This window comes from Poromitra crassiceps (assembly GCF_964638095.1).
Source record: "Poromitra crassiceps genome assembly, chromosome: 5".
Lineage (NCBI taxonomy): Eukaryota > Metazoa > Chordata > Actinopteri > Beryciformes > Melamphaidae > Poromitra > Poromitra crassiceps.
Window position 1 is genome coordinate 40,325,587 of NC_139642.1, and position 23,064 is coordinate 40,348,650.

General features: G+C 43.0%; 1 protein-coding gene across 1 annotated transcript; it reads left to right on the forward strand.

Moving 5' to 3' along the window:
• The first annotated feature begins 3,008 nt into the window (after positions 1-3,008).
• Positions 3,009-22,451, forward strand: urb1 (URB1 ribosome biogenesis homolog). Its single transcript, XM_083637330.1, has 39 exons — positions 3,009-3,138; positions 3,353-3,492; positions 3,720-3,871; positions 3,991-4,120; positions 4,972-5,068; positions 5,160-5,245; positions 5,328-5,453; positions 5,557-5,687; positions 5,774-5,969; positions 6,064-6,201; positions 6,436-6,609; positions 6,739-6,865; positions 6,955-7,077; positions 7,200-7,312; positions 7,451-7,570; positions 8,164-8,280; positions 9,739-9,877; positions 9,977-10,135; positions 10,815-11,014; positions 11,123-11,341; positions 11,432-11,617; positions 11,753-12,590; positions 12,735-12,939; positions 13,039-13,225; positions 13,310-13,368; positions 13,478-13,665; positions 13,779-13,889; positions 14,321-14,384; positions 14,484-14,652; positions 15,614-15,716; positions 16,120-16,280; positions 16,370-16,481; positions 16,635-16,741; positions 17,040-17,183; positions 17,410-17,519; positions 17,644-17,850; positions 18,661-18,902; positions 19,684-20,262; positions 21,483-22,451. The coding sequence occupies exons 1-39, from the start codon at positions 3,012-3,014 to the stop codon at positions 21,677-21,679; spliced, it is 6,783 nt and encodes a 2,260-aa protein (XP_083493456.1). The 5' UTR covers positions 3,009-3,011; the 3' UTR covers positions 21,680-22,451.
• Positions 22,452-23,064: the final 613 nt, after the last annotated feature.

Sequence of the window (23,064 nt, forward strand, 5' to 3'; positions counted from 1 at the left end):
GAACAGCTGCGTAATTTCTCCGTACCTGAACGAACAAATACTCGACCACCCTGCCCCATTGTCGACCACCACCCCCACCACATTGACGCACATACAAACACACCAGCCTTTAAAGTGTGCACACTGCAGCGGTGGCCAAAAGTGTATTCCACTTCCACTTATGTCCCACGCAAAAGGGTCCATGAGGAATCAGCTGGCATAAGTACACTATTGACTGTACGCATAATGTAAACTAATCAGCATTACAGTAGCCTACAATATTTCTGCCCCAAGAGCACCATTACTCTGTGTACAATAGACAGCGTGGCAGAGTAATAGCATGGCAGAGTAATAGCATGGCGTGCCGCGTGATGTACTCTATTCTGCCCCTGGTCAGATGTACTGTAACTGCCTTACAATCTACACAGCATGCTGTAACTGCCTCCAAATATGATTCACTGTCTGACTAGAAGTCATTTTCACCAGTTGAGTATGTTGTTGTCAGTCTGACTGGCAGCTGTATGATGTCAGTCTGCCTGTAGCCTAAGCAGATTGTGTCCATTTACTTAAAAGTTCTGAAGCCAAATAAAAGTGACATCTGGTGGCCATGCAGTTGAGTAACAACTAAAAGGTTATGGAAAGGAAAAGGGACAGTCAGTGTTTCTGCAGGTTCAGTTTATTCCTGAGAAAATACAAAATAATTTCTCGTGAACAATTAGCTAGATAATTGGCCTCACCATTCTTTTCTATGTAGACAATGTTATTATCTGGCATAAGTTTATATAAATAATTGTGTAACTCACTTTTTGTCTTTAGCAGCCTGCAAGTAGGCTAAGTAGTCTACAATGACGAGCAGATGGTTTTTTTATGCAAATTAAATCCTTGTAGTGTTTCATTCAAGATACTGTATTCTGTAATATAATTGTAATTATGGAGAATTCTGTTTTTTTCTTGCTGACGTTTAAGCACAACCACTATGCCCCTGCTTATGATGAGTGACATGATGATTTTCCTCCCTTTGACCATCATTTATTGAAATTGGTCAATTATTAATGTATGTAATTGAATCAATGGTGATGACCTGATGACTTTGTGCAGTCAAAACAACCTGGAGCTCAATGCTCAAAAGACAGTGGAGATGATTGTGGACTACAGGAAGAACGTAGCCCTCACCTTAATTCCCCGATCACCCTAGGTGACACCCCAGTTGGTCTTGCAGTACGAGTAGCCAGCCGTAGATAAATATCTGTGTTTGGTGCACAACTCTTAACAAGTGGTTAAGAACCGCCCCCTGAGACCAAAACAAAATGTGCAACAGACATATGAATTAACCAACCACGGACCTCCTTATTGTGTGACGCAACTCGTGGAGGCGGTACATTTTTGAACGATGCACCAATGCACACAGAGAGCCGGACTTCCATAACAGCTGAATCTGAGCCAATCAGATTTTACTGTAGGGATTCGTACGGCAAAACACAGAAATGCTGACTTGTGATTCAGAGACCCTCTGTGCCTGGAAGCGTGCTGACATGATAAGATGTTGGGTCTGACCACGTGAGACTACTCCCCAGTCAACACTGTGGAGCTTCCTCATCAGCCAGGATCTGAAATGGGAGCTGAACGTCAGCGCTCTCACCAAGAAGGCACAACAGAGGATGTACTTTCTTTGGAAGCTGAGGAAGTTCAAGGTGCCAAAGGCAGTGCTGGCACTTTTCTTCACCTCGACCGTCGAGTCCATCCTCGCCTCCTCCATCCTCGCCTCCTCCATCACCATCTGGTATGCTGCTGCCCTCAAGGACATCTCCAGAATGCAGCGCATCATATGCCGTGCTGAAAAGGTGGTCAGATGCAGCCTGCCAGTGCCATCCCTTCAGGACCTACACACTGCCAGGACGATGAAGCCGTCTCAGAAAATCATGGCAGACGCCTCCCACCAAGGCCATAAACTCTTTAAGTGCCCCCCCCGGCAGAAGACTGATGTCTGGCAGTACCAGAACCTCTATTCACAGGGACTACCCAACTGCCATCCGCCTCTTCAAAGAGACCCGAAAGCCCATGGACATTATCCTACCCCCCCCTATCATATGTCAATTTAAAGGACTTTATTGTGTACTTTATAATTTGTGATTGTTTTTCTGTATTGCTTCATCTTCTACTGTTGACGTGACCACTAGTGCTGCATACTTGCACTAAGTCAAATCCCTTTGTAATCTGATTACTTACTGTGGCTCTTGAAGTGAATCTTGAATCTTAAGTTTAAATACATTGATTGTTCCATTTTGTAAACTGCTCTGACATATTTTTCATTTTAGAAAAAACTATTGGCATTCTGAGGTCGCTGGTTTACAGTTCATATAACATTTCGAAATCAACTTTGAATTTTGGTTTAGAGACTGGAGAGCGCCTGCAACAGTTTGTTAAAAGAAAGTAACTGAGAAGCAGCTGCACTTTGGTTTGGTTTGAAACCACTACTCTTTAAATACAATGCAGAGCCACAAGTATGTAATCTCGCTGACTCGCTCTCAGCTGAATCTGTCTTTTTCCAAGATTATCATAGCCTGTAATCAAGTGAAACTAAAACAAGGCAAAATTAATCATAATAATTTGTAAATTTATCTCCAAAACTCACTGAAGTGATGGATGATGCTCACATTAACAGAATGTGAAGCAAACCCATCCATCTGGCAATGTCAGGTTACCAAATATGTAGGCAAACAAAGGATGTAGGCTACTCACCTCAGGACGTATATAGATATTACTGTTATTTTGTCAGATGAATTCCATAGGAAATAGCTTTTATCCAAATAGTTCATGCAGGAAACACACGCGCGCATCCATGACGCACACACGCACGCCACTCCAGCTTAACCCGGAACGAAAGTAAGGCAAAGCTGCCAGCGTTCCTAGGCTCGCCCGGAAGACAATTCCGTGGGACAATTCTTCTGTTTACACCGCAACGTGTGTGTCACGCCGCTTTCGTGGACACAGATAAAAGTGTTATAAATTGCTAGCGTTATATTGTGGGGGAAATGGGTAAAAAACGTATCAGCGAAGACTCGGGGGAGTCAAATACGCCGGTGAAAAGAGACAAAATGGCAGAGTTCAACGGGACTGTTTTTAAAGCCATGTTGAAGCAGCCTGCTAAAGCGATGAAGGGTGAGTGTGTGAAGATGTCTTGCTACAGATTCATGTAACTACTTTGCTAGCCTCAAGAGACCCTTCAGACTCTTCAGAATGACTGAAGAGTCTCGCGTTGAGGCTACTAATTTGCCATTATGACTTCAACCAATACGCTTCACCCAGATGTTTTACGTTTTCCCACTGCTGTGCCTTGATTCACTTCTGATACTTCTAACGTTATCGCCTGCAGGACTGGAGACATTCATCTCAACTGCAAGGAAACTGCCATGCCCTGACGTGTACGATGTGGTTGAAGGCTATGTTAAAATCTCTATGGAGTGTGCTGAAATATTCAAACTGCTGGAAGGAGAACGGCAAATAGAAAGTGAGGTAAGCATACGTTGTCTGTCTTGTTCTTCAACAAAGTACTGTACGTGTGTCTTGTTATGTCTGCATGTCCTGCATTTTCCAGTTGTGTTGTGTTGTGTTGTGTTGTGCATTGTGCGGAGTCTGAGAAATAGCCTAATGGTCTTGTATGAATGTGTGTGACTAGCTGTGGAAATTTGTTTCCCCTTCTTGGACAGATAAAGCTCTAATAAAATCTTCCTCTTGTGCAGATGATGCTGATTTTTGAGAGCTTGGAGATGATCCTACTGAGGACAGCCAGTGACCTGTCTCACTTCAGCATGGTGGGCAACACTATCGTGAAAAAGACTGTTTCTAGCTACATGAAACTTCTGCAAAGTTCCTTCTATTCTGAAAACCACAGGTCGGTGTGATGAGCTCAATGAGGGACCTCAAATAGCTGTCATCAACACATTTTAAAATACTGTATGTCCACTGTCAGCCACAAAGTGTGCCTGACATTGTGTTTTCCCTTGACGATAGGTTTGTCCGTCAGTGCCTCAGTCTGCTGTCGGCCATGGTGTCACAGGGTCCAGAAGCTGCTAGAGAGGTCCTCAGTCACGTTCACTTCAATAAGGGTCTGTCTGCGCTGGCAAAGAGAAGGGATAAGAAGGTGAGACCTAGGATGTGTTTTGAGTGTGTATTTAACGTGTTGCTTGTAGTAAAAAAAAATAACTAGAGACCATCTTGCGATCATGCGATCACACCAGCCGTGAACTCGACCTTAATTTTGATGTCAACTATGCACCTATAAAGTTTTGTGACAGAATCTGTCTACAGACAGACAGACATAGTATACATGCATATAACACCTGACAAAATACTCAAATAGGTTTCTCCAGGACCCTATTTTGCCTTGATGTCACACGCACAGACTTACAAGCTGAAAACAATACCAGCCCGCTGTCGCGGCTGGTAATGATTCCAAAACGCTATAAATTCATCAGGGAATATTTGAAAAATGTAAATGAGTCTTAAGAAGACTTGTAACTCCAGTAATAATAACCCATAATGTGGTATTTACACATTTACTGTACATGTACATTCCTTCATATATGCGTATTAAAATAGACACTTTACAAACCACTTATTGTAGATAGTAGTTACTGTAAATTTACATTCCTTCATATATAGGTATTTAAAATAGACATTTTACAGTACACCACCCTTATTGTAGATAGTAGCTACTGTAAATGTTTGCTACCCTTCTTGCCTTGCATGTGTTTGATTTGTGCATACCTTTCTTTCATCCTTTCTTTTTTCTGTATGTGTGAACTTTGAAAGCAAAGCAAAGCAGACCCCAATTCCTTGTATGTGTACATACTTGACCAATAAAGCTGATAATAATGATAATGCTAGCAGTCAATATGGGAGAGTGCCCCCCCCCCCCATTTTGGAATGAAACAACTGAACAAATATACATGCTTCCATTCTTTTTTGCTTAATTTTTCATCCTCTTTCCAGGGCAAACCTGATGTTCGCATGGCTTTCATTCAGTTTGCGCTGTCCTTCTTGGTGTCTGGAGATAATGCGACAGTTGGACAGCTATTAGAGGTCAAAGGTAATGATTTGATAATGATTTCACATGGATTATATTTTACACAATTCGCTGTCCATTATCATATTGATGACATGTTGACTTGTTGTTGCAGAGTTCCTGCCGGAGATCCTGAGTTCGGGGCTGAAGGAGGATCGGATTTCCATAGTCAATCTGATTTTATCCACACTGAAGACGAGAGTAAGCTTGTGTCTTGGCTGTTCTGACTTTTACGATTTTTTATTTTGTTGCTAGAGTGCTAATTCTGCATCTGTTGCTGCAGGTTGTACTGAGCAAAGCCATAAGTAAAACACAGAAAGTCCGTTTCTTCACACCTGCTCTGTTAGCCAACATAGCATCTCTGTACAAGTGGAATGGGATTGTGGATGTAAGCACAGATGATAACATGGTGAGCTGTTTGCCTTTTGTCTTTTGATACAATAAGCCACATAATTATCACTTCAATGTTTTCTTGTAGGTCAAAATTTCAATTTCAAATTTATTTTTTGTAGAAGTCGGAGAACCCAGAGCAGGCTGGGATAACATTGGTCCGGCAACTTGTTCACAGTTTCCTCCTGGACCTGTGCTGCTCTCGTAAGCATGGCCTCAGCTTTCACGACCCCAGTTTCGGAACAGCTGGCAGGTGAGTCGTCTGTAGGATGACAAGTTTATTTCATCCTCTTCTGGAAACCTCTGATGCTGACCACAAATTATACTTCTTTTTTCCAGAGCTGGCAACATTGTGTTGCTTCAGTTCCTAGTGGGGCTGAAGCAGGCCACAGAGGACGAGCTAGTGGCAGAGCTGGTGGTCAGTGTGCTCAAAGTCAGTCCAGATGTTCTGTCCAGATACTTTAAGGAGACTCAGGTTTCGTACACGCCACGCCTCAAAAGTGCCTGGCAGGACAATGTCAACCTACTTAAGAAGGTAATATTTGGTTGCATTTGGCTTTTGTAGAGATTTCAGCTTTGGGTAATGCCTTTCTTCATGCAATAATGTCTTCTTTGCATTTATGTTTCAGATCTATGAGGCTCAGCCAGAGATTTCCATAGTCTTCCAAACTCATGACGTCATCCCTCTACCTCGCCTGCTCTCCATGATTATGGTGACATCTGTTCCTCCAGTCTGTAACAAGGCCTTCTTCACACAGGGACTCAATGTAAGTGACTAATTCTCACAGAAATAAACCCATTAGTTCAATAGCTTTAGTGCCACAAAACGTTGGAAATGCATATGTTTGTGTAGATTAATTTCAGTCATCCAGGTAGTAAGATGTCCATCAAAAGATCTGATGTTTTGCCACTCATCTGAGAGGCTTCATCGATTCTACTTGGGTTGATTGGAAATGCATTTTGCCATATCTTTGAAGAATGACATCTCTTGTGTCTGACAGTTTGCCAACACAGCAGTGCAGCACACAACTCTGTCTATGATGTCTTTCATCTTGAAAAGAGCCCATAAGAATATGGAGTACCTGTTGGATAAGTCTGTGTGGCAGAACTCAGACATTTACACTCTTGACATGATGGAGGACTTGGTGCTGCAGTACCGGGAGACCCTAAGCAAGGTAACGTCAGGAAATGCCATCTTATCCCTACAAATAGTAATGATAATGTTGTTCAACATTTTACCCTGAGATTCGTAGCCACATCAGCGAGTAAGATCTCCAACTTTCCCTTTTTATATGCTGTTCCAGATTTTGCCGGATATGACAGGCATAGTTGCAAAGTGGCAGTCGCTTACCAAGAAGGAAAAAACAGAGGGTGAAGAAAAAAAGGACAAGGAGAAGGATGTTGCAAAGGATATTAAAACTGAAGTACCTGGTAATGACAATCATGACATGGTGATTGTTTATTCTGACCAGTCCTGTAAAGTAAGGGCTTTAACCATCGTGTTTTTTTTATGGTGACAGTCGCTGAGACCGCTGAGATCATCCTGCTGAAGGCTCTCATTCTCCACGTCGTATGTCTTTACCAGAAAGTAGTGCCACATCTGGTTAGCCAGTGCAAATTCGACTTCAGCAAGCTCTTAAAAGGTAATGTTTTTTCCATGGAGTCGATGCAAGTTTGATTTCTATCATGGTGATGGTGGTAGTAGTTACTGCAACAAAAGCCTTCAAAGCCAAATCTTTTTTCTTTTTTTTTTTTACCTCTCCAGGGATTGTGTCAGAGAAAGGCATAAGGGAAGAAGTTCCTCCAGTCCTGCAGTATCAGATACTGCAGCTCGCCCTGGATCTCCCTGCCAGCAAGTTCTCCTGGTTCCGCATACAGGTGAAGAAGTTGCACACTGCTGCTTTTATCAATTATTGTGTCATTTGCAGTGACTGCTGTTGTTCATTAGATGCTACCGGTATGTTGTAATAACTATTGTTTCCTGTTCTTTTTTTATGTTGTTTTCCTGTTCCCCAGGATGTTGCAGATACAGAATCAGCATCTGGAGAGAAGTCAGTGCTTTATCTGCTTCTCAAGATGTTTGTGAGCAGCAGTAACAGCCACCTGAAAACCTCCACACGGATGCTGGTCCTTAAAGTAAGGACATTTGTATTTGTATTTTTATCTCTCTCAGCTCTGCTTTCAGTCTGCACTGTATTTAAGAATTTTTGTTTTATTTTGTTATCATCATTTCAAGTAGTCCAACCAAGAAAACGGCGGATACAAGTTGTATTCCCATAATGATCCACTTGCACCATCACCCAGTTAGATTTTCCTCTATAAAAATAGATCAAAGTTGATCAAAATAACCGTCAACATTTCAGGAATAGCTTGGTGAATTCATATTTTTATTTAACCATTCCTCCAGGATATATACTGGCATCATTTCACTTAAATCAGGCTGCTGCATCAGGAAAACAGTTTGTTCCCTGCAGTTTAGAAGCATAGTTTGTCAATATTATTTGAAAGAGCTTGAAGCTCAATGATGCTGCTGTGTGAAGCTGTGTTTGTAGGCTGCATGTTAGTTTGAAAAACAGAAAGGACCGTGTAGGGGAGGGCAACTATATTATTTTTGAGCTGCAAGAGTTTCAAATAAATTTGAACAAATTTCTCCTAACAAAATGGTTAAATCTCATTTTTTGGGGTGGAAAAAGTGGTAACCTATTTGGTATTTGCTCTGTTATATCCAGGTTCTAAAGGACAGTGGAGTGTTTGAATACACCTGGATTGAACTGGAGCTCTGGCTGAACCACCTGGCAGGACTAGAGCCGGACCATCAAGAGACTGTTATCCTGTTCCTAGAGAGGGTGAGTCCATCTCTTTCATCATGTTTTGTCATCGCTCTTAGCTATATAATATCTATGTATCCCAGTAGGATGTATTAATGGTATCATCTTAGTTTGGAGTGAGTACATAATAAACCAATGATTTTGGACTGAATGGTGAAAAGGGTGCTTTAGGTAAATTACTACAGAGGTAATCCACATATACAGATGTTATATGAGTACAGGTACAAAGTAATACTAAACCATCAGAAGCTGATGGCAGAAATACACAGTGGTTTTGATTTAAACATTATTTAAATTGCTGGGGGGAAATACTTACTGTACTTATTAGTAGTTTTTATTTGTTACTTTCACCTCTGCCTGTGTCTTCCATTAAATTATGAAATCCAAGAAATTGAGTCAATGTGGTCATCATTTCAGCAATTTTTATACACTACATTCAACAGATATGATATTGAAAATATGTCATAGTAAACAAAAGGCATTACTTGTGATCTGATTGTGGCGGCGTAATATATATAAATATATACACCAAATTGTGAAAGCACCATAGCAGCTAGAAGTCCTGCAGAAGTTGATATTGTGTGGTCTATTTTCAAGCACCCATGTCTTCCTACCTTCTTCATGTGTGCAACTGTAACAAGATCCTTATGAAGATACATTCTAGACTTAGTTACTCTTATTTATGGAGATCTCTTAAGCAAAACATTGCTTTCCATATAGTTTGTGTCACATAATTGTCAGTATCACCAAATATTCATTGTAAGTAAAAGTATAAAATACCTGTAAATGTTAAAGCCCTGTTTTGGCTATTTATACAGTGCTACTGGTTGAGCAAGCTGACTTCCTAATATGATCATGTAGCCCTCATTACTTAGTCCTTGAGAAGCAGACAGCAACTTGCTAAATGAGTGCACTTATCCAATATGGCCACAGTTTTGTAATGCTGAGTGCAGAAACCACAACATCCTCTGCATGACCTGTTACCATCAACACGAGGCACCTGCACTGCCAGGACACTCAGAAACCAGCACAAGCTGGCTGAACTGAAGGCCAGAACCAACAGGCGGAGGAACTCAACTCTGCACACTGCAGTTAGGCTGTACAATGAGACAGTTTAAACTTTGACCAGTTAACTAACTAACAAAAAAAAGAGAGGGAGAGAGAGAAAAAAAGTTTTATTTTATTTTTACTTTGGAGCATGTTCTTATTTTTATACCTGCCTCTTGCTGCTCTGGATAGAGCCCTCATACTGTATTGCTTGCTATACTGACTGATTGCCTTGCCTTGCTTACTACCTTTATTTTCTCTAATTGTCTTGTTTACAATTGCTTTTACATGACTGTAAAATTCTGCAGTTTTTCAGTGGGCCTTTTTGTACCACTGCAAACATGAATTAATAATAAAAGAATAATAAAAAAAATAATACAATTTAGATCCCCCCGCCTCTCATGCAAATGCCCTGGTGTCTCTCCTCAGGTGCTGGCGAGATTGGTGTGTAATTCTTACACATACACAGATAAGGTTGCTAGCCTGGTCCAGGAGGCTGCCTACCTGCAGGCTAACCTGAGCAGCCAGGAGGGAGACGCTACTAGCATCCCCGTCTCACACATCGACGGTGAGTACTTAAACGACTCATTCACAGTCGACTTCCTCCAGTCGTAAACCCGCGTGTGTGAAATTGTAGCTTTGTTTCCAATCTGACAATGCCCTGTAGATGTACTAGACATGCTGGACGTCATTATGGAGGGCAATGAAGGTGAGATGGAGGAGTTTGGGCCATCCCTGAGTGATGACCTCATCATCCAGACCTTCCCCTTCAGCGCTGTGGTGCCTGCTGCTCTCGAGGCCCGGAACAAACTGCCAGCAGATAAAGGTAAAGCAAGTCAAGTAGAACAGATAGGAATGTAGGGCTGGGCGATATGACTTCCAATCAACATCACGATTATTTCAAACGTTCACCTCTATTACGATTAACGAACAATTATTTATTTTATACACTCTTCACTGCCCTCATAGTTCTCTGACAAGGTCTGTACTGTAAATATTTTTACATGTTACGTTTTAGTCAGCTCCATATCATCTTCCTCAGTAGCTAGCACTCGTGAATGGAGGATGTGTAGGACATGGTTTTGCACTTTTGTACTAAGTTAAAAACAAAACCGTTGGAACGCGTGTTTTGTCAATACTGTTTTCGAGGGGGTCCTAACATGCAAAAACAAGAGTCAGGGAAGTTACAATTCAATTCAAAAGAGACAATACAGACAGAACAATCAACAAAGGGACAAGAACACTACAACTACGACAGTTAACACCCAAATATCAGTTTGAGAATATAGCCAAAATATTAACAATGAATAAAATGGGGTATCTTATTTGCAGTGAACTGTATAGAACATATACGGTAGCAGATATATATTATACACACACACACACACACACACACACACACACACACACACACACACACACACATATATATATATATATATATATATATATATACTGTATATACTGTTGTAATGCTGGTTAATCCTCTGTCTCTTCTACCATAGGGGTGGTGTATGATTACCTGTCTGCAGTGCTGTCAGATGTGCTGCACTGTCAGAGAGAGCCCCTGCCCCTCTGTCTGGCTCTGCTGCAGTACGATAAAGAGCTTGTCTCCTCTGAACACTCCACTTCTCCTCATCCCTCGGTCATACACCTTCATCACTACTACTCTAAATGGCTACCACAACAATGCCGGGAGGAACTGGTCAGTTTTCTGTAGCGCTGTGACACAGTTCCTATAATAGTGTGCTGTGCTTTACTCGTTGGTTGCTAGATTTATAAAATAGCATTTCTCTTCTCACACGTTTCACAGTTCAAGTCCTCTGAATGCCATTCCCAAGTATTGCCAGCCCCCACTTCATTCACTGCACTGATGAAAGCAGAGTATAGCCAAGGACCCAGTGCTTTGCTTGAGGACACCTTCAGGATGAAGGTGGAGGCGTATGCGGCTACCATGGCCATGGCTGAGTTTCCAGTAGCAATCAAGCAGATCTTACTGTACGTCAAATCCACAGTGGACAACTTTGAAATGGTAAGAGCAGAAAACAGCCTGACTAGTTAATAGAACTTTCAGCCAAATAACATTTAGAACGTTTGGAGTTTCATTCCTTTTTCTGCACAGTTCTCCAAAGACACAGGAATTCCAGTTTTGAAGACCTTAATGGGGATACTCCAGGATTTGGTGACCAAGTTACAAGACTTTCAGGAGATGACGAACTCTGAGCCAATGGCTGTGAACTCCCGGGAGGGATCAGACCTCTTCCTGGAAATCAACCAACCTTCCATGACCGAAACCAACAAAGAGCAGGTTGGGGAAAAGTATTTATTTGATTTTATTTGATTGAAATATATCTTATATCTGTAAAAGTATGGTTGGTGATATCAAGTTTGTTTCTACTATTTCTAGAGGTACTTTATCTAATATAACACCCTCTGTGTTTAGATCCTTGTTGCTGCTCTTAGCTCCATCTTCAAGCATCCATGTCTGGAGCAGTGGTTTCTGGCTCTGGAGCTGGCTGCTTTGCCTCCTCACACTCTGAACCCTGTCAGACTAAAGCAACTGTGTGCTCAGCTGAGTGACGACATTCTGGCGCTGCTGAAGAGCGGTGCGCCCACCCTGAGAGATCTGGGTCACCTGGAGCTTCTCAGTAGCTACGTGGGAGCCGTGGGGAGGGCGGTGCTGAAGGAGCTGCTGGAGAAGGGCTCCCAGGTTGCAGAGAGACAGTCCCGGGCTTTCCGAGCCCTCCTGTCTCTGCACGGCTTCATGGACCCCTCTCATCTGAGGGAGGTGGTCTCCAAGTTGCTCCTCCTCCCCCAGGAGAGCCTCATCACCACCGGGCGTGATGCAGCAATGGCCGAGCTCAGTGCGTATGGTCGCACAGCGCTGCAAATCCTCACGGAGTGCAACTCGAATGCTTCCCAGGACCACTCCCTCTCTCTGTCCCAGACGCACCTCCACGGCCTGGGCACCCTGCTGCTGTCCTGCTCCAGCCCTGCGCTGGAGGCCTTCCTGCTCCAGACGCTCTCCAGTGAGCCGGGCAGCGCCAAACTCGTCCACGGCGATGTGCTGCTGCACTGTCTCCAGCGGCCTCTCCCAGATGCCCAAGCCATCAGCTCCCTCCTGCTGCAGAACTGCTCTACCCACCGCCTCCGCTTTGAGCTGTGGTGCCTCGACCCAGGCAACACCAAGAAGCTCTCAGACCAGGCTGAAACCTTCCTTCCACTGATCAATACCTACCTGCAGACTGCAAGTATGGAGGATCCTGCCAGGCCCAAAGATGGTGTGTACTACAATAAACCTTGACAGGCCTTGGCACACAACAGAATTATTGTCTAAAAAAATTGTCATTACTAGAATGTTATTGTCAGTCATATCTTTTCTCTTATTTATACACATGCTCAATTGTTGCAATAATCTCTTGTAGTGCAAACAGAAGTTTTGAAAGCTTTGAAGCAAGCTCTTTTGGCCAAGTTGTGCCACTTTGTTCTGGGAAACCAGACGGAAGACTCTGTGGCCCAGCATGCTGAAACTCTAGCCAGACTGATCACCCTCGCTGCGAGCATCAAGGACATCAGGGACTTGATCAACAACCTGCCGACAGCCCTTCAAAGACTAGACGGCTTTGAAAGGTGATGTCTCCAAAATATTACAGTATGTCAAAACTGAATAGTGAATTATTGATGTCAGAATGCATTGGCTTGTCCTAAATTAATTGTTTTCTCCACCAGATGGCAGCTAGTAGATGTTGTTACTGAGAAGCTGGCTGGTAATCCAGAGGAACAAGAAACCTGGAGGAAATCTGTTGTCACTGCTGCCCTCAAGTGGCTCATCTCCTCTTACAGTCACTCCAAAGATCCAGCTGCTGCCCCATCAGCACAGGAGGAGAGCATCCTGGAGAGACTGCAAAGACTCCTAGTGGGTGTTCATCTTCCTCTTATGTACATTTTAGGATGTCCAAACATTATTTTGTGTGTTTCATAATTGATCTTCTTTGCACAGACTCATACCGAAGACATCACTACATCCGAATGGAACAGTTTTATCAAGAATGGACTTAAGTAAGATATTCAGCTTAAACTCTATCCATTTTCTAGATATGTGATGAACATCATCATGTGTCACATCTGGTATTTGTGGATCGCTTAAAAACGTATTCTCTCCCTGAAGATATCGCTACAGAGACCATCACTTCCTGAGCACCTTGAGCCACCTGTTGGAACTGATGTACGGTGGCAGTGACGTCCCCAAGGATCTGCTGCCCTTATCCACCATGTACATGATGATGAGTAGCCATTCTCTGTTCCTGCCCACCATGCTGGACTCCGATCATGAGCCTACTGGGTTTCAAGCCAAAGGTAGATACAGTATATGTAATAGAGCAGAGTAAAATATATGAAAGTTCAAGGTTAACACTTTTTTTTTATGTACGTAAATTATATCAAACACACTCATTTTGTTGACATTCCAGAAGCGCTAGTGTCCCTTCTTCTCTGTCTGGTGAAGAAATGCCCAACAGTCTGTAACATCAATCACTTTGTTGTGCTTTTGGGAGCATATGGAGCTACATTGAGTACATCAGGTAAAACAGTCGGTCTACGTTTGTGTTTATGTTTGTGTTATGACTTTATATAATTTCATAAGGGTTATAAAAGAGTTCAGGCTGAAGGTTAGAATAATTTAAAACATTTATTTTGCATTTTAATTTGATTGGTAATAAGATAATGCAACTATGCGCCTGTTCATTTGAGTTAGATGTGGTGAGACTACATTATCCATAATTCTTAGCGCCAGAGCTGGTGTGGAAAGTTTGTGTTTTGACACAGTAGAGATGTGCGGGTTAACAGCACATCTTTTATTTTTCCACACAAGCCAACACAATGTAACACAACATATTTGATTCAGTAAAGAGAAACAGTGTGACAATCAGTCCGAGTTCAAGTCCCGTCAATTCTAAAGGTAGTTAATACAGTGTTTGTAGATCTTCCTCTCACATCATGTCTTGATTTTCAGATCAAAAACTGTTACTACTTCTTCAGGAATATGAAAGAAACAACGTTAGTCTGCTGACGTTTCAGTAAGTTACATTTTGTTTTGTATCTTGGAGAAGCAACATATGTTTGTGTGTGATGGGAACAATCGGAGTGTTGACAGCGTTGTGTGTTTTCACCTGCAGATCCTTGTTGTGGGGCCCGGCGGCAGTGGAACACCACAAGACCAGGAAAAGCCTGGGACCGTCTCTATGGAAACAGGCGAGTTGTGATGAGCTGCTGTCCCTGCTGAAGACTGACCAGATGCTCCACACCATCGCACACTTCCCCCAGCAACGCAGGATCATCCCTCTGGTTGGCACCTAACTCTTGTTTACTCGCATATTCAGACCAGATGCAAATAATTTGTGGGAATAATTTGCACGTCACTTAAACAAACCGAACCCATATAACTCTGAGCCTAATCCTATCCACACCAAAAAACAAACTTCGATATGTCAGGGCTGTTTTTCCCCCCGAAGCCGTTTCGATTTCTGCGGATTTCGGATGCTGATAAAAACATGCCACCCAATAAAATATAGTGTAGACAACAATACTGTGGAGAAGTGACTACTAGAGGTATGCGGCTACATAGGCTGGTACTATTTGTCTGCGTATTGGTAACCATAGATGCAAGTCGCACCTGCAAACTTGATCAGAGGGAAATCAATAATGTCTCTCTCGATTATGAAATTACACCAAGTGCTTCACTCTTCACTTATAAAATGTTATAATAGATCCATTATCTGGCACAAATGACAAACCAACCGGCCGGCGCTCAGCTCTCCAAATGCGCACGGCTTGCAGAAAGAGGAGAAGAGCTGTCCATGCTCGGCAGGGGGAGACCGCCTGAGGAGCAGGGCTCCAGCTGCCTTGGCACCAGAGGCAAAAAAAGACCCTGCCGTCAGCGGCCCCTCTCGAGTAGGTTCCCGGAGCCCCTGGCCAGTGCAATACGGTTACCATTCCCCCACCTGCTGCCATCTGCCTTCACCAGTTCCACTAACCACATCAGCGTTTCTGCTCAGCCACTGCTGCCCCCTGCTGCCTGTCACAACATTGCAGACCTTTAACTTTCGGTGGAATGCATGGAGTGCCATTACTCGTGTCGCTCGTGGTGTGAAAGGTTTGAACACAAAATTTGTCAACGAATATTCTGCATTTTCGTTTTTTTTCCCCCATTTTATCCTTGCTCTGAAATGACCCTTAAGAGTGACATTTTGATGAGAAGTATACCTTATTATCATTACCTTATCCTCCATGTTTTGCTCTGTTGCAGGAGGGCAAGGAGCTGCTCTACAGTGAAAATAATGTGAAGGACCTCAGGGATTTGTATGATCCATGTTTCCTTTTGCCTCTGTTCAGCACCATACTGCGGTCAGGTGGGAATATTTAACTGTTGCTGCCACTGCTCCAAATCACTTTTTGTTATTTAAGCAATATCACATGAGAGGAAGTGTTGGTATACAGAATAACAGCATGTGTATGTTAACAGTATGATATTGATTTTATACAACTGTTCTGTAAACAAAGCTATTTATCAAATAATGGTAATTTGAGAAAACAGTATGATTTTTATTTTTTATTTGTTTCTGCCACCAAAATCAGCTCCCTCAGGATTCCATTAAACACCTGCAAAGTGAAGTGGTACATACATAGCGGAAAACATCCCACTGCTCTTCTGTATATCATTATCTCCTGTCCAATAAAATGACTGGACTAGAATTTACTGTTCTACTGTATAATGATGCTCACAACAGCACCCCATTTTCTCCTATATGACAGAGTGTGAAGTCGACTGCCTCAAGTTTGTCTCCTGCCACGCCTTCGGGGTCACTGTTATGGCTCTAAGCAGCTACGACCCCAAAGTGAGAGCAGCGGCGTACCACGTGCTCAGCTGTTTCTACCAGCACCTGGAGGGCGCTCGATTCAGAGAGAAGAGACAGGTGAACGCAAAAGCCTCAGCAGGATGTTACGTGTGTTTGTTCAAATCTTATTTGACAATCGCCAAAAAATAAAATGTTTTTGTTCGCAGCTGCTGTATTTGATGGACACAGTGAAGAATGGTATCCGGCAGCAGAATCAAAGACTCCCAGTTGTGCTGACAACGTACATCACCAAAGTAGCCCAGCAGATGCTCAAACCTGGTGTGTGCACACTCAATAAAGCAGAAATCTGACATTAGGTTACCCCTTGACCTGCGTGATTTGGCCCATGGTGTATCTACAATAAGATTTGTATTTACAAAGGGATTAATGACCCAATTTCCCATCTAATCTTGTTTTTCCTGATTTTCCCAGAGGATCACATGTACATAGTGTTGAACAGGTTCCTGCTGTCCCATCAGAGTCTGGACTTCAGACGAGTCCCTGAGTTTTTCAAGCTCTTCTACGGCTTCGACTTAGAGGTATAGCATTATAGGCTGTTTTTATAGGCTGCATTTTACTGTTTGTAAAACATTGGGGATGTGTTTTTTTTCCCCATTCTCTAAATCATTCATCACAATTGATGAATATTTCCCTGTCAAATAAATGACTGTCCAAATAGACTCTGCTTATATCAACAACAGTCAACCTTCATCTGTGGTTTGTTTGGCTCAGTTCATGTTTTTCTTTTTCTTCGATTGACGGTAGGCTATCTGTTTCAGGGAAGGGGGGGTCAGCTGTGGGAGTGTGACTGGCGCTAATTTATTTATTTTTCTGCAGCACAAGGTGGAACGGGAGTGGATCCTGAGTGTGCTGGAGGAAGGTATAACCGACCGATACAGCTATGAACTGTGTGACCAGCAAGGCATCTTCCACAGCCTGCTGGGGTTCAGCAGCAGCCCCTTGTGTGATGAGCAGGCCCAGGTATGTGCTGTGCGAGTCGGGCTGGTGCAGCCCACTGACCGTGAAGTCAAGAAAGATGCTTTTAAAATTAACTCTGTAAAGAAAGGGACGAGGGAAGTTGAGACAGATGACTGACACTCTAAAATGAACTTGATAAACAAAGCAATAGTGCAGTACAATATTGGAGGATTATGTCTGATATATACATATATTCCACATTTCTCTCACATTTTGTGTGATGCACTAGGCCCAGATCATCAGGGTGTTGCGGCAGGCAGCCCATGTGACCAAAGCTGCTTATAACCTCACCAAGAGCTGCGGCCTCCTAACCTGGATACTACAGGTGGTTGAAAGAAGGTGAGCTCAAGAGTGCAGTCCGTTTGTCATCTTGATATACATTTTTCCATTTTCACTCTCAGTACTACAATAATGTGTACACTTACTGTATCTACTGTATTCACTATACATTTGTCCCTCTTAGACATCTGGACCAGCATCTGCTAAGTGCCATTATAGATCTGCTCCATGTCCTGTGGTTTACTAACCTGGGGGAGAAGGAGAAGGAGACGGATGGAACCAAGACCTCCTCATCTAAAGAGGAGAAAGCTCAGAGGTCAACAAAGTGTCTCCCTCTCCCACTAATCAATGAATTCCTATGTGTGGCATCAAGTATCATTAGACACCTCAGGTAAGGGATCATTTCCTAGTCTAGACACATTCAGCAGTGGCAGGCCACCACAGCTAAGAAGTGACAAAAATATTTAGAATTTACCTCAGTTTCACCCAAAAAGCAAATAATAGATTTGAATAATTATTGTTTTATTGTGCAGCAGAATTTAAACTGGTTCTGTTTGACCACTCATTCCCTTTTAACAATTACCACCACCCACCAATGCTACAAAACAATTCAGAGTAAACTCTGGGCAAAATACTTCCACACTTCATCACCAATAGGTTGGTAATATGTAATGTATGTATACTCAGTGGTGAAAAATAAGTAAACCGACTTAAAACTGCAATTCAAAGAAGAGAGGATAGTGAGTGCCTCTTGGATTATTGGATTTAGTTCTATGAAGCCATTTGTTCAAAGTACTTGTGTTTATTGTTCGAAGACACTCTTCAAACAAAAATGTTACAAGTCTTTATTCAGTTCAAATGAATGCATTAACAACTGCTACATGTTTTGGTCATGCTTTGGCCTTCATCAAGGGGCAACACACACGATGAAATGAGTCAAACAACAACTCTTGAGTGCAGTACTTTCCAATGAAGGTCTCCGCTTGGCCAACATTTGTTTTTTTAGTCTGTTCATCTCTACTAGCCATGAAATACAGGCTTTTACATTTTTGCTGGAAGAGTGCATTGGAACTCCTTCCTTCATGTCACCACACAGAACTGTGTTCTAATCAAAAACCTGACGGAAGCGTTAGCATAACACACCACGAATGTGAACTTGTGGTCAAGGATTCCAGTGTTTTGCTTGTTCTACTCCTGGCAGGCCGCGTCTGAAGGCCGCCCAGCTGAGCCTGTTCCTGCAGACCCTGGGCTCTGTGCTGAAGCATCGCGGCACAGCGCTCGCTGTAAACAAGCAGGCAGACTGGCTCACACTGCACCCCCAGGCTCTGTCCTGTACTGAAGCCCTCTCTCTGCTCCAGTGCTGGGCCTCCCTGTCCCACAATGCAACACTCCTCGCCCAGATACAGACTGTGACTGAAAAGCACAAAGTGATGGCATTGCCGGGTGAGTGTGATTTAGGTTCTTGGGTCACATGGGGGCGGTGTGAGTGGGCAGTGTCCTTCAACGAGGGATCTGAACAAATCATTTTCTCTTGGTCGACTACGCAGTGTGTTGTTTAAATGAATATTTGAAATATTGTGCATGTGGTGAAATGTACAAAAGGTAATGCAGATTATGGAGAAGAAATGAATCACTTTACATCAGTTTCTGCTCTAGTGCTCATCAGTTGTATCTCTATTTTGCATCTCTCACAAATGTTGTCATGCTAGTTCGGATAAGTCTATATTACTCACTTGGAGACATAGCTGGATGCTGTTTAGTTTAAAATTACACCAAAACGTCCTTTTGGCTGGTCTATAGCTATAGCTCTGTCAGCCATTTTATTCAATATCTCAACTCAAAGAAAGGTTATAGGCCAAATTGCAAAAGTCAAGGTTTATTTTTATTTATTTTATTTTTGTATGACCCATTGCTATCTTCAACTTGAGGACACAGGGTCAAGCCTCCATGCTGGCAGTCATCCATCCTGCTGAAGTGTTAAGACACTGTTCTGTAGCTAACCTTGTGCTCTGTTCTGTTCAAGCAAAAACTTAATTTTCCCTGTGGGCATTAACAGAATACCCCATTATCACACATGATCGCATTAGATGCTGGACTAGCTCATGCTTCTACCTCCACAAGCAAGTGGAGACTTTTAGAGTGTGTTGTCTGCATCAAAATTAATAATCTTCCTTTTATCTGAAATGGGATAAACATGTTTTTTTTTTGTCTTCCTCTTCCTCAGGGATGGGGAAGGACAAGGCCAGAGGTAAAGGCTCCTTCCCACTGGCCCGCACACGGAAAGAAGACCTGGTGGATGATGCTGAGACGGAGAAACAGGAACAGACTCTCCTGGCAGAATGTAAACCTTTCCTCAACAACATCTTTGCTCACTGGGAGCCTGTGTGTCCGCTCACTTTACCCCAACTAGCCCAGCCAACAGACAAACAGGGTGCAAGTTATTTGGCCTGCGATACTGCGCACCTGCTCACCAAGTGGTCCCTGAGGTGCTTGGTGGAAAGCTCGTACAATGAAAATGCAACAAAAGACTTCTTGCAGTGGCTCAACAAGGCTGTGGTGAAACACAAAGAGATCGTGGAGGTTGTGTTGCTCGACCCCGGCCTGAAAGCTGACCTCCTCAGACTCTACCATCAGGCCTCCGAGGCCCAGCGGCATGCCGGTCTTTCAGCAAGAGAACCCTTCCAGACCTTCACCGCCATCATGATGCACCTCCTGGAGACCCAAGGCCGCACTCCAGACCATCTGCATCAGACCGTGCTCCACACTTGCCTGCCAGATGCCACACATGATCAGGCCAGACACGGTAAGAGGATGCCACCTTCTTCAGCTTTCTTTTCTTTCTTTTTTAGACCTCATGAAATGGCATCTTTACTTCCTGGGTTAGAAGCATGTTGGGGTGGGACATAATGGAATATGAGTCAGGAAGAAAATGTTATTTGATGGGAGGGGTGCAGAGGGGCAGGATTGTTCAAACAACACATTGCACAGAAACAAGTTGCACAGGAATCTGGACAGATGATAGGTTTAGATTCAGTTATTTAACTTCCATACCAAACAATACTGTAACTTAAGAATTCACTTGTGGTATTCACTTTTCCACTCCATACTGTGTTTACTATCAAAAGACCTCAGAGGTATGTTGCCACCCTGGGGTGACGGGAGTCCTAGTAGTTAGAGAGCAGTGTTTCCTCCAGGATTTTTTTCAGCAGCGGTGGCTGAGGGCCGGGGCCCGGTGGGGAGTGGGACGGTGGTTAATAGCCTGGGTAAACCCATCCCCCACGTGACCTGCTCTCAGACCTGTTCTCAGTCACTATGTTAGTGAGTAATGATAGTGACTGGGAACTGAGAGAGCAGGTCACGTGGTGGCTGGGTTTACCTAGGCTAGGTGGTTAAGCCCTTTGGCGTACAATGCCACTGCCCCGGAGAATTGCACGGATTTACTTTGCTATAACAGTTTGTGCTTTGCACCATTTATTTATCTATAAAAGTGATGTTATATAATATAATGTAATGTTTGTTGTTTGTAGCATCTGTAACTTCATGCTGCTTTTCTTAGCCAGGTCCCCCCAAAAATATCTATCTTATTTTGAAGCAGCGGTGGCCAGGATTTAGCAGCGGTGGACTGCCACTACTAAATGCATATAGAGGAAACCCTGGAGAGTTAAGACAAAAACAGAAGGTAGAATGTGCACACCAGTCTTATCAAGTGCAGGACAAAAAAAATCAAAAATTAATACTGTATAGGAGGATACAATTTATTAAGACACACAGAACAATGTTTGAAGAGCATTTTCTGAGAGCAACAGTGTTTGCAGGCATCCTTTAGTTTTCACCAGAGGTTAGAGAGACCGTTCTTAGCAGTCGGTATCGTTTGCCCTGTGTCTTGTCCAAGTGTCCTTAAGTGAGACGCTGCCTGCTCCCCATTGCACATAGCTCTGGATTAAAGTGTCAACTAAATGTCTAAATTGTAATATGTTCTTCTAATATAAAACAAATGAACGCCTCATTTCTTCTCCTTTCCAGATGCTGGACTCTTTCTGTTGTCACTTTACATCCATGAGTTGTGGAGCGGAGCCCAGTCAGCACAGCTGTTCCTCTGTCATGTCAGCCTGGTGACCGGAGCCAAGGGAAAGGCACAGAAGGCCTCCAAGTCCTCGCTGACTCAAGCTGCCGTCAGAGCCGTCTGTAATGACATCAAGCCTCTTTTACACAGCCTGTGAAAGCTGTGATCCTTGTGGGGATTATTACACCTCACGTGTAAAAGTCACAGTTACGGAATGGAGTGTCACTTTCGTTCCACCAATGGAGGTAGTATCACCCCCGAATCGACATCTGTTTAAAAAGGGTACGCTGCGGGAAGACGGGAATCTCAGCTCATTCATGAAAAAATGACAGGAGCACTGAGAGAAAACCACCTCCAGATTGAAGTTCTACTATCAGAAATAACAAGCAAAGCATATCTGCAGTCTGTGAAATGTTATTTTCAATCTGGTTTAGGGGTGTCATGGTACGTGTATTCGTCCCGTGACGTCACGACATGGTTCGGTGCATGTAGCCATACAAAGAATAGGTCAATACACACCGTTAATTACGTTTGTCATAATTGTCAATATCCAAATCATCTTGGCTTGTTTATGAACATTGCACATCAGAAAACATCGATAACTCACCCTAGCACTGTGTATTCAGGCTAAATATAGTCAATTCATGCACAGTTAATAATGTATATAATCACACACATATAATGATTTTTGTTTACACAATTAATGATGATAGGAAATTTTGCATTTCGGCAATACTAGTGATATCTTTTCTTTCACTTAGAATAACCGCTGTAGAAAATATTCATTATGTTACGAACATAGAAATGGCTGTAAAATAATTTTGTTCCTTATATCATTGAGACTAATAATTGTGAATATATCTAGGAAAATCGTAAAGACCATCAGTGATGATAATCATGCATCCATAGCAGTCACTGTACTGGTTTCTGTCCCAACTGAGTTCAAATAAAGGCACACAAAATGACTGTTAAGTGGCATGTGGTGATGTTCAGTGGAACCAGAGAATAGGATGCAAACAGGGAAACATACGGTCGTTGAAGGCATATACACATACTATGGGTTTACATGATGTTCAGATTCTGCTTCCTTGCATGTGAGCCCAGCGCACAATATGCAAGGAAACAATGAAAATAACGTTAGCTCAGCAGTGGCTAGCTTGATAGATGACAGCTAACAAGCTAGCTAGTTTCTCCATACATGATGCTGCCTCTGTGATCCATAACGTCGATCAGACGAATATTGAAAGTTGCTTGTTAAACTCCTCGGACATAATATGCATAATAAGCCCATGGTTCACGCCTCATTTCAATCCGGGAGGGGTGGATGCCATCTAAAAGCACATTCCGGGGCGGAAATATGGCGGGGCTGCTTGGTTCTGTGTAAAAGCATTTTCTGTGGCAACGTTGCGGGCCTTCTTAATGGCAATATTGCGGGATCTCTGTCTAAAAGTGGCTAGTCAACATGAAGAGTTAAATACGATGTCAGAGCCGTCTGTAATGACATTGTCAACATGAAGAGTTAAATCCGACATCTGAGAACAC